Below are 12,414 nucleotides of genomic sequence, written 5' to 3'. Positions count from 1 at the left end.
CTAATTATGTCTATCCCCTATCAGTACGCCCTCCAATTACGTCTTTCCCCTATCAGTACGCCCTCTAATTACATCTATCCCCTATCAGTACGCCCTCTAATTACATCTATCCCCTATCAGTATACCCTCTTATTAGATCTATCCCCTATCAGGGATATGCATGAAGGTGCAGCACCAATTCTGCACCATTGATGGTGGCGCCCAAATGTTGAGCAAACTTCATTGGGGCTGTTCCGATGGCCGCATACACAGTGCTCAGTCATTGATGGCTAAACCATTAATGGTTATCTACTGATAGTTGAAAACCATCGACCATTGATAGTACAGCCTTCGATGGCCGTCACTAAACATCAGAGCCTGATTCAGAGGTGAACACAATGCTGATGTTTTCGCAGTTGGCTGATGTTTTTTCTACTGCACATGCACCTCAATCACACTGCGCATTTGTCGTGATGGATGTAAGAAGGCGGCCATAGTGTGGATTTGGATGCAGAATGATTGACAGGAAGTAAGCGTTTGTGGGAGGTAATGGGGGTGGCGAGTAAAACGCAGGCATATCGCAACCGTTTCTGGGGCGAGATGGAGCCAGCAGCTGCGTCCTTGTACACAGTGGTACTGACCCCGCCTCTTCGTTCCCAAGGATAGTCTGTGCAGCAATAGGGTTTCTTAGAACTTCAATGGTGCGATCGATGTGCGACCGATACTGAGTCTTTGTATGCCAGAGGTGGATTGAGATGCTGTTGGTGGGCGTCTCTGTACAAAAGACAGTGCCTGCATTGGCACAACTTCTCACCACCGCTGTGTACTAAGACGCAGTGATGACAGGACTGGCGTCCAGCTCTCAATCAAACCCTTAGACACATTCCTGGCATCCTATGGGTTATGCCAGCTGTAAACATCCTGGACAACTAACAGCAGGTATTTTACGCAGAGATATTTTTTTATATGCAGTTTTGCATGTAAGGCACGGTTGGTGTAATGGTTAGCATTACTGCCTCACAGACCTGTGGTTGTGGGTTCGATTCGCATCACGGCCCTAATGTGTGCGCTATATAAATAACTGTTAATACACTAAATGTAAATTAGTGAGGATGGTGCCTTTCAATATAATTATTTTAAAAAGGCAATGATATGTGTCTCTTCATGTAGACAGACACCTTTAACCCTAAATGAACAATGTTATTTTCTGGAACACATATACTATACTAATGTGCACCAAGAACAATGAGTAAATAATGGTGCTTGCCGTATAATGAGGCGTTCTGCGCTCCGGCCTCAGGGCATGACCTCTTGTGTTTCTGCGCTTCGGTTTTTCTGCAGCCTGCTCCGCTCCTGAACTTTGAGTCGTCAAACTTCTATTATCTCTGACAGCTGAGATAATAAACAGGGCACAGGAGATTATAATGTGTGTATAAATCCACGAGTTGGGACATCGTCACTTTTTTTTTATATTATAAGTAATACTATTCCCCTTGGTGCAAATCATTATATTAGAGAGGTCCCCTAGGATTTCCATGACCTGTGTAAAATATATACAGTATAATTGCATACACTGAATATAAGTAGCCATAGTCTTTATGACAGTGGGATGCTTGCAGTGTTGGGCAGAAATCATGCCACAAGGAATAGGACCTGAATGAAGGATTGCTGACGCTGCTCTTAAGTGCAGCAATGTGGGAAATATAATTGAATAAGTGCCGACTTTCCCATATGTGGTTCTGATAGTGAAGTCTTCTACCAACATGGAGCATATATACATGGCTTGAGGGCTGAGAAATGTCCTATAACGGAGGTTCCCAAACTCTGTTCTCAAGGCACCCTAACGGTCCAGGTGTTAAGGATAACCATGCTTGTGCACAGGTGACTTAATTAGTACCTCAGTATTTGATGTAACCATCTATGTTCAACCATGGATATCCCTAAAACCTGGATCCACTCACATCCCAGATCTTTCCAAGCCAATATGGCTTCCCTATGGAATTACCTGGAATCTATCCATCATACTGTACCACCTTATTTATATTACTTTCTCATATCCTTGTATCCAATAAGATTATATATATATATATATATATATATATATATATATTATATATATATATATATATATATATACACACACACTTATAGGGGTAAATTTACTAAGATGGGAGTTCTATTTAAGAAGTGATGTCCATAGCAACCAATCAGATTCCAGGTATTATCCTCTAGAAGCTGCTAGATAAATGAGAAGTAGAATCTGATTGGTTGCTATGGGCAACATCACTTCTTAAATAGAACTCCCATCTTAGCAAATTTACCACATAAGCTGAGCTCTAGCTGTCTAGGGGATGATATTGTTATGTCTATGTTATTATCATCCCCTATCACACCCACTCAGAGATCATCATACTTCCAATGACCCCTCCTCATTCCTTCATGACTGCCCACACTGCCCCCCTCATCCTCTCCCTCCATAATAAAGAGCCAGGCACATCGGCAGGCAATAAGCCAGAGGATCACGATCATGCTTTGGGGCCCACTTGTCATTAAATATTTGTAACCGCAAATATTTAGTACAACCCCCATGTACGAGTGAGGGACCACAGCAGATATCTCTCCATTCCCATAGATTTCTATGTGGGATGCGATGCTGCCAGATTTGCCAACATCTGAAGATGGCGTTGGCCCATAGTAGCCAGTGAGCTACACATCGCAAAAGGTACCAGGAGAGGGATCCATAGGAACCCTACCCTGGCAATGGCGGCCGCACGAGTGCAGTTAACATTACTGCGCGTACACAGTAGCCCCGACAGCACTCCGGGTAAATCACAGGGTCAGGTTCCTTTCGGAGCCCCTGTCCCTGCATGTGTCGGATGATACTGTACATTCCGGCGCTATGATGGCATCTTGTAAAGCACTCACAGGTGGTAATACCGTGCCCTGTTACCCAGATTGATCATTCATAAATGAGCCCCTTTATCTCTAAATACTGTGGGTCCTTTACAGGGGCGTTTCTAGTGAGGAGGGGGCCCGTGTGCAGTCTCAGTCACGGGCCCCCTCCTCTCCGTTCGGCAGCGCTCTCTGACCTGTGCACAGCCAGCGCCGGACTCTGGGCACTAGAGTGTGCCCAGAGTTTATAGCGCATGTGTAGGTCGCTGCCGCGGCCATTTTCCAGACGTTTTTACAGCGCCGGACCCCCAAGCCAACGTGGGACTCTGGAGAGGTAAGTATATTATGGGTGCAGGGTGTGCGGTGCGGGGCCCCCCTGGACCCAGGGACCCTGCACCCATTATAGATACGCCCCATGTCCTTTAATTGTAATGCAGAAGGCAGTCCAGTGGTGGAAAGACATTATATCCCCAATGAGAATCCTCCTCTTACCCTGGGCCTGGGACTTATAGTTACAGAACTGCTGGAGCATGCCGGAGGTGGGAATCAGCAGTTTGGGACCTGTAGTTCAACTACAACAGGAGAGGAAAAAAAGTTGCATTAGACTGATCTACTTAATCTGACTACACTAAATAGCTCCTCCATCAAATTCTCCATCCATCTCTGCTCATGGCAGCACTTGTGTTGGTCCTGCACTGAATGTCTATCAGCGAGCGAGTCCTTAGTCCGGATTATCGGAGCTCATTATTATTATTATTAGTACATTTTATTTATAGGGCACCACAAGAGGTCCGCAGCGCCGTACATACAGTAAAGGATACACAGAACATTACATTACAATACAGTAACCAAAATATAAACAGAACACAAGTAACAATTAGCAACACAATTATCCATACACAATACAGCTGGGAAGGTGAAGGCTGTCATAGAAGTGCTAGAGAAGAAGGCTGTGAGACAGTGGGGAGGAGGACCCTGCTCCTAGGAGCTTACAATCTAGGGGAGACGGACTGATGACATGAGGCATGAGTGTGTAGAGGGGGACCTGAGTGCAGGAAGTAAGCAAGGTAGAGATGGCTGAGGCGGGAGGGACAGAGACCTGGTAACATGGTTATGTGGTGGAAGGGTATGCTTTGATGAACAGGTGGGTTTTCAGTGTACGTTTGAAGCTCTGCAAGGTCGGGGAGAGCCTGATCAAGCGAGGAAGGTCATTCCAGAGTAGGGGGGCTGCACGGGCAAAATCTTGGACACAAGCGTGAGATGAAGTAACCAGGGTGGAGGAGAGGTAACAGTCATTGGCAGACCGGAGTGAGCGGGAGGGAGTGTGTAAGGAGATGAGGTTGGAGATGTAGGGAGCAGTAGAGTTAGAGAGGGCCTTGTATGTGATATAACAGAGGCACCAGGAGTACAGCGCACGGTTTATGCAGTGCATTGTAAAGTGTAGCTTTTGTCTGCAGCGGGTTGGTTGCACTCAGCTCCCCCTTAATGAGCAGAGTGCGTGAAGATGGACATAGCTCACAACTATCCATGCAATGGGGAAAGCCCTGACGCCACCGGAATCAGACAGTTGGCAGGCTCTTCTTGCAGCGTAGACTGCTTGCTGCTGGTGGTACAGTATGTTAAGCTCAAAGGCTGATTGACTGGATCCTGAAATATTGGGATCCTATTTAAAAAAGAGATAGGTACTATCACATATTGGAAACAGAGGTGATAATACACTAGTCCTCCTCCTTCCAACCAATTAGGACGTTAAATTGAAGGCAACCACGCTTAATAAATATACCTCCTTCCTTCAACAAGCCCCACCAATAAATTAATTACAGTTATGAATGCTAAACATCCTCCTTTCGCCCATATAGTGCCCTAGTTTGCATTTAATAAGTAGGCTTATTTTCCCCAATGAGACCACACATCACACAAATAGACGCCACATGTAATAAAAAGCCACCACCAGCCTCCAAATAATATTCAACCCTCACCTAACAGCAGAGCCATCAATGGATCCGCCTCCCCGTCCACAGTACTAGGTGTGTATGGGGGCATGGCCATGCCCTGGTGAGGGTCCCCTGCAGCAGCTGTGTGCTGAGTTGTCCATGGCCCTGCCATCCTTTGGGCATAGTTAGCTTTCCCTTGTTGGCCCTGGGCCCCAGAGAGTCCCAAGCATGGGCACTTTTTGCCTGTACCCTCTTCTCAGCGCCACGGCGTAAACCCTCTGCCCGCCAGTCACCCCCAGCACAAAATGGGTTAGTCCTGTACATGGTTGCCCCAGTCCTTAACTTTTCTGGCCCCTGCAGCAGACTACAAATCTTCTCATCACAGCTGGTGGCATCTATATCTATAATTTCCCTTGAAGAAGTCTGTGGATCAGACGAAACTAGTTGGGAGCTCCACACCCTTGTTATACATGAACTTACCTAAAGAAATTCAGATAAGACAAGCAGTTGGCACTTTTTTGCCTTTTATCTATTTGCCTTATTTTGCACTAAGACATGTTTTTTATGATATGCTTTCTTTTAATCTAATAGCTTATACATGTTTTTACCCCCCAAAAAATATTCTTTTTTAGTTCTTTGTATTTATCTATAGATTATTGATTGTTGTTATTAGGCTAGTAAAACTGTATTTATTTTTTATATCAAAATGCCATCTGTATTTCTGGTTTTTATGTAAAAATAAGGGAGTATATGTATACCATTTTAGGTACAAGATACGTATTTTTGTGTGTGTACACAGGTTATATCTTTGAAACACTCACTTTGCACAACTGCACAGACACTTTATTCATCTATTAAATATTTTGTCACTATAGTATATTTACTCACTATATATATTGTTTACTAGAAGTGTAACATAATAGGTATTAATACTTAATAAAAATACCAACACTGCTAGGTCATATATGTTTGCTGTCAACTAATAATCTTGAATCACTTTAAATAATTAATTAAGCACTGCAGTCGCTGCACAGCAAGTCCACCATATATAAATTGCTATAATAATAGCAGATCACCACTGCTATTTACTGTATATCTCTTGAAATAGCTGACACCTAGAACCTGCTGGGAAAGTGCATTTAGATATACTTTTTTCTTTCTGTATAATTGAATTCCATTGGCGCTTATATATCTTCCTCTTAAATTCATGCATCTCTCTCTCTCTCTCTCCTCTCTCCTCTCTTCTCTCTCCTCTCTCTCTCCTCTCTCCCCCCATTTTACTATAGATTATTTTTTACTTTCCACAAGCTCATATTTTGCATATCAGGACTATAAATCTGGGAAAAAATAAAATATATCTTTATTAAATGCAAATGGTTTTGATTGAATTTCATTTTTGGGCTGTTTGGTGGCAAAGAGGACTTTGTATTAAACATAAATGCTACAACTATATGGGGAAGAATGCAGGATCATTGCACATAAATGGTGTCAGTGGGGACATTTCCAGAGCACCATGCAGAGTCCCTCATAAACCAGCTCCTGTAACAAGATAAATCATTCTCCAAAGGACACAAGTTGTCACCAAACTGAGATCCATGTATGTTTGTACTGAGCGGACACATTCCGGGCACACTTTCAGGGCTGCCTGTTGAGCAAACGGTAGTGAAGCAGTCTTTTTGTTGGGTGTGAAAAACACAAGACATTAGTGACCAGTCAGCAATCTATAAGAGGAAGCAGATGGGGATGGAGCATGATCAGTCCACACTTCCTGGTGTAGGTGACATATTCCAGGCACCCAGACATGCAGGCCGATACACTCCTGGCTTTATGCTTCCATTGCCTGGTGCTGAACAGGTTATGCCTCTCTGAGAAACTATTCCACCGCCGAGATCACTCTGATATCCAACCATCTAACCTCCAGCAGGCCGAGCTGGTCACAGACTTCCACTCAGCACAGGTCAGTGGCCCCCAATACAATATGCACAACTCAGGGACTAAAGTGTCAATTCCACGACCCTTTCCTCATGGCCCACTCACAGTCCAGGTACTAAGGATATTCATGCATGAGCACAGGTGGCTTAAGTATTACCTCAGTCAGTTATTTTACCCACCTGTGTTGAAGCCGGGATATTACTAATGTTTGGAGTGTGAGTGGGCCATGAGGACCACATTTGGGAAACGCCTGCCTTATACTGTTGAACTATCTCCTACTCCAACCTTGGTCCTCAAGGCGCCCTAACAGTCCCGTTTTGTAAGTTTATCCATGATTGAACACAGATGGTTAAATCAAAAGACTGAGGTGCTAATTAAGTCACCTGTGCCCAAGCATGGTTATCTTTAAAACCTGGACCATGCGAGTGCCTTGAGGACCAAGTTTGACCTACTCACAATTGAGACAGAAAACATGTAGTACTCTCTTTTTTTCCCCCTAAAACCTATTATTTTGGTATTTGGTGATACTTAGTAATTATGGGCGACTATCTGAAATTGGCGCAGAGATTTTCTGCACAGCGAGGGCAGACATTTTGTCAGTGTAACCACTATCAGTTCCCTAGGAAAAAGTGTCTCAAGGCCTCATACAGGTATGAACGATAATGCAGCCGCTTCACCTGTGTACGCAGTGGACGTGCGAGAATATGCAAATTTCGCAGATGCCTAGATTTGTATTGAGACACCCACCGGCGGCTACGCTAGTCCAAAGACACCGATAATTGCTCCATTGTATAAACATTGGCCATTGGGTCCATGTCTGAATCAGGCCCTCAGTGCATAGTGCATTGGTGAGCGTCTCATGAGTTATCATCCTTCTCATTGAGGCCAGGAAAGACTTGGCAGAGGGCACGAGCCATTATTCTAATACTTTTTTTATCATGGACAGATCTATCAAACCTTCTAAAGAGGACAAGTGGGGGTGTTTCCCATAGCAACCAATCAGCTCCTAGCTATCATTTTATACATACCTCCCAACTGTCCTGCATTCAGCGGGATAGTCTAATTTTTCTGGGACTGTCCCACCCGTGGGCCGCAGTGTCCCGCGATGATAAGGGGGGCGGGAAGCTGGGGGGAGCACCCAACACACGACAACTATTCACAGTGGAGGAGGAACCCTGTTTATCCCCACAGTGACGTGAATGGGGGTGCTGCTAGACCCCGTCCCCGTGAGACCATGCCCCTTTCGGCTAAACTCTGCCTCCTTTTTGGAGATGTCCCGCATCCTGAAGCTAAAAAGTTGGGAGGTATGTTTTATAGCATGTACTAGATCAGTGGTTCCCAAAATGTGCGCTGCGGCACCTTGGGGTGCCTCGGGACACTTGCAGGGGTGCCTCAGGTTGGTGGTCCAGCACCAAATCAAATTAATTAGGTCAGCACAATTGACTTCACTGTACTACTTAGCTACATTTTTTTCTGAATTTCTCAATAACAAACTTTTGGATTAGGAGTGCAAAACAATTCTGATGCACTAGGGCGCCGTGATTCAAACAAATTTGGGAACCCCTGTACTAGATGGTTGATTGCTGGAATCTGATTACTTACTATGGGCAACACCTCCACGTGTCCTCTCTGGAAGGCTTGATACATCTCCCCCTTGGCATGTCCATTAGCAGATGTCTTAGCACTGCTTATATAGGCTGATAAGCTATGTAGAAGAAAGTGAGAGCAATTTGTGGTATAACACATCATGCCCCACTCTCCCATTTATTCTGCACAATGTGTGTGTTATTTCATGCTTTGTCTTACTTTGTGTGTCATTCTGTTTTGCTAGGCAAGTGCTTTTGTGACATATTCCGGACATGATTTACAGTGGCAATTACATCTACTGTTATAGCCTTACGGTGGGAACTTTGACTACACTTCAGGGAAATAAGCGTGTTACCAACGTGTTCATGTACAGTTATTTATTTATGTTTTTATTATAGCTGTATATATTCAGGGAAAAGTAACATGGATCAACTGAGCATCCCACATGCTGGAATGGTGTTATTAGTTACAGGCAGAGTAGGTTTTCCTTATACATTCAGATGTACTTTGGAATGTCAAAGGAAGACTGAGGTCTATTTACTAAGCTTTGGAAGGAGATAAAGAGCCAACTAGCTCTTGTAATTTTTCAAACACAGCCTGTGACATGACAATTAGGAGCTAATTGGCTGGTACTTTATCTCCGTTCACTTTATCTCCTTTCAAGGTAAATAGACCCCTTATACCCCTTTTCCACCAAAATCCCGGGTCTGACCCGGGTTTTGCAGCACAGTCCAAAGCCGGGGCAGAACCGGGATTTACCACATTTCTACTGCGGCGCCGAACCGGGAATATCCTGGGTCGGCGCTGTTCACACTGCACCTGGGAGCAGTGCCGGCGCTGAAAACTCCTGCTCTCTCCTGAACGCCAGACCAGAGCGTGCCGGTGACCAGGGGTGGGGATCCTTCCCGGGGAGGGGGGGGTCCTTTCGGGAGGCTGTGATGTCACAGCTGTCACTGGGGAGATGGGAAGGGAGAGATTACAGCCTCTCCGTATGAACCAGGGATGGGGTAAAAACCGGAACGGTCCGGACCATATGGGGAGGCTGTAATCTCTCCCTCGACAGTGACAGCGGTCACAGACAGCTTCCGAATAACAGCCAATCACCATGCAGTAAACGGGTCCTGGGTCGGAAGACCCGGGTTACCAGTTTCAAGTGAGTTTGACCAGGGTATTACCCGTGTAAAACCCTGCTAGAGACCCCAGAAGAAATGGCCATGATTTTTTCCTAGGAGCCTTTTCACTGAACCGCTACCCGGGTTGACACGGCAATAACCCGGATATTTTGGCCAGTGGAAAAGGGGTATTAGTTTACATGGGTATTGTCTCTATAACTGTCAGGGGTTAAACACATGGGCATAAAAGTTGTTTTATTTCAGTGGCACTTCTTGTCTCAACCCAACATTATGGGGTCTATTTACTAAGCAGCTCCCAACTGTCATCTCACAGGTGTTTGAAAAATGACAGTTGGGAGCTGATTGCCTGGCACCTTATCACTTTCTTATCACTTTTCACTCTGTCTCCTAACACTGATTAGTAAATAGACCCCTATATCTCAGACAGCACATGGGGGAGATATATCAAACCTTGGAGAGAGATAGAGGGCCTGATTCAGACCTGCTCGCAAGCGCATAGTGCTCGCAAGCGGGTCGATAGTGGCCCAGTGCGCACTTGCGAGCTCCGGAGCGAGCGCAAAAAAGCACTCGCTCCCTGGCTCACTACAAAAGGGACGGCTGTCGATGTTGATCGACAGCTCGCCCCATTTTGTAGGCGTGGCGGGGGGTAGGCTTCACAAACGGAGGCGTTCCCATGCGAACGCCTGCCCTTTGTGGGCGGCCCCACTGACATCACCAGTGATGTCAGTGGGAGAGCTCCCGGCTCTATTGGAGCCAGAAGCTCTCTGGGGCTTGCGGCCACGAGACCCTACCACAAGGGTCTCGTCGCAAGCCCGATGGTCGCGATGGTCTTGACCATCACGACCATCATCCTGGCCACTTGCAATAGCTGTGGGTAGTCACCCACAGCTATGCGAGTGGCCAGGAGGTCGCTCCAAAAAAAAAAAAACGCCCAGATTCAGAGCGAACGCTCCGTCAGAGCGTCCGTCTCTGAATCAGGCCCAGAGTACCAGCCAAACAGCTTCTAACAGTCATTTTACTGACTGTGTTTAAAAAATGACAAAATGGGTGTTTTAAGAGAGGAGGGGGCCCATGTGCAAACTCAGTGCGGGCCCCCTCCCCTCTCTGGCGGTGCCACGGTGCAGTAGATTCTGGCTTTGTGACAGTCTACTGCGCACGCGCGGGTCTCCGGGAAAATTGCATCCACTCCGTTTTCCTAGGGTCAGCAGTACTGTGCATATGCGAGTCACTGAGAAAATGGCGCTTGCTCTGCGGACAGTGTGGGCCCCCCTGTACCCGCACACCCTGCACCCTGCACCCATTATAGATACGCCCCTGAGTTATTAGCTGATTGATTGGTACTTTATCTTTCTCCACTTTTTCTCTCTCCAAGATTTGATACATCTCCCCCAATGGCGTTCTAGACTATTTGAACCCAAAACCAGACCCTTAATCCAACCAGATATTTTCACTTCATTTTTGGGTGTGTTTTGTATAGTAGGGATACTTGCAAGGCTATATACACATGGGCGTTAAAGTTCTGTGTGTGAGATGTGTTTAAAATGATGATGATTATTATTATTATTATTGTTATCCTTTATTTATATGGCGCCACAAGGGTTCCACAGCGCCTTACAAAGTACATATACAACTGAGCAAGCAAGAAAATAACGACAGTACAATACAATGCAGGACAATAGTTTGTAAACATTGCTGCAATAGCGATCATATTATAACACTCAAAAGCAGCAGGGCATCAGCAACCAAGTGGTGCCCTTGTGGGGAGTTTGCAGTAGATGATAGTATAAGTAAAGGAAGGAGAAGCACTTGAGGGAAGAGGGCCCTGCTCCTGAGAGCTTACATTCAAAAGGTATGGGCTGACAGACAGTGGTGACACAGATGGGGTAGACAGTGAGGAAGAAGCATGGAGTAGTAGGTTAGGATGAGAGCTTTGATGAAATAGTGGGTCTTGAGAGATCGTTTGAAGATTTGTACAGAGGTGGAGAGTTCCAGGAGGTAGGGAGCAGCACAGGCAAAAATCTTGGATGAAGGATTGGGAGGAAGTAATCAGTTGGAAGGAGAGGCGGCATGTTTGTTGAGCGAAGTGGGCGGGCAGGAGTGTGAAGTGAGATGAGATCAGAGATGTAAATGGGAGAGGATTGGGTGAGGGCTTTGTAAGTCAGAGTAAGAACCTTGAATTGGGTTCTGAAGGGGAAGGGGAGCCAGTGTAGGGTTTGTAGAAGACGGGAGGCAGATATAGAATGTTTGGAGAGGAAGATGAACCAAGCAGCAGCATTAAGGACAGATTGGAGTGGAGAAAGGTGGGCGTCAGGGAGGCCAGATAAGAGGAGGTTGCAATAGTCCAATCTGGAGATGACCAGTGAGTGGATGAGGGTCTTATTTGCCTCCATGGTGAGAAAGGGCCTGATCTTGGAAATATTTTTGAGTTGGAAGCAGCAGGCCTGTGAGAGATACTGAATGTGTGGTTTGAAGGAGAGGGAGGACTCAAGGATAACTCCAAGACAGCACATTTGTGGATTAGAGGAGATAGTTGTGCCGTTAATAGATAATGAAATTGTGGTCAGTGAGGTTATGCGGGTGGGTGGGAAAATGATCAGCTCAGTCTTAGACTTGTTAAGTTTAAGAAAGTGCTGGGATGTCCAGGAAGATATAGCAGAAAGACAGTTGGAGATACAAGAGAGAAGAGAGGGGGAAAGGTCAGGGGAGGAAAGGTAGATTTGGGTATCATCAGCATAGAGATGATATTGTAGGCCAAAAGAGCTGATGAGTTCACGTAAAAAAGATGTGTAGAGGGAGAATAGGAGAAGTACAAGAACAGATCCTTGGGGAACACCTACCATTAGTGGAAATGGGGGGGGAGAGAAGACAGAGAAGGAACAGTCAGAGAGGTAGAAGGACAGCCAGGAGAGGGCAGTATCACATAGACCAAGGGAGTGAAGGATCTGCATGAGGAGAGG

General features: G+C 45.7%; 1 protein-coding gene across 1 annotated transcript in view; it reads left to right on the top strand.

The window, feature by feature from the left end:
* The first annotated feature begins 6,606 nt into the window (after window positions 1-6,606).
* The window catches only part of MMP21 (matrix metallopeptidase 21), a 65,715-nt gene continuing 59,907 nt past the window's right edge, over window positions 6,607-12,414 (top strand). The window contains exon 1 of the mRNA XM_088452170.1: window positions 6,607-6,762. Within this exon, the coding sequence (XP_088308296.1) occupies window positions 6,607-6,762 (156 nt within the window). The remainder of the gene's footprint in view (window positions 6,763-12,414) is intronic.

This window comes from Taudactylus pleione, unplaced genomic scaffold, assembly GCF_031769625.1.
Source record: "Taudactylus pleione unplaced genomic scaffold, aTauple2 ptg000034l, whole genome shotgun sequence".
Lineage (NCBI taxonomy): Eukaryota > Metazoa > Chordata > Amphibia > Anura > Myobatrachidae > Taudactylus > Taudactylus pleione.
This window is presented reverse-complemented; position numbering and strand designations above follow the sequence as displayed.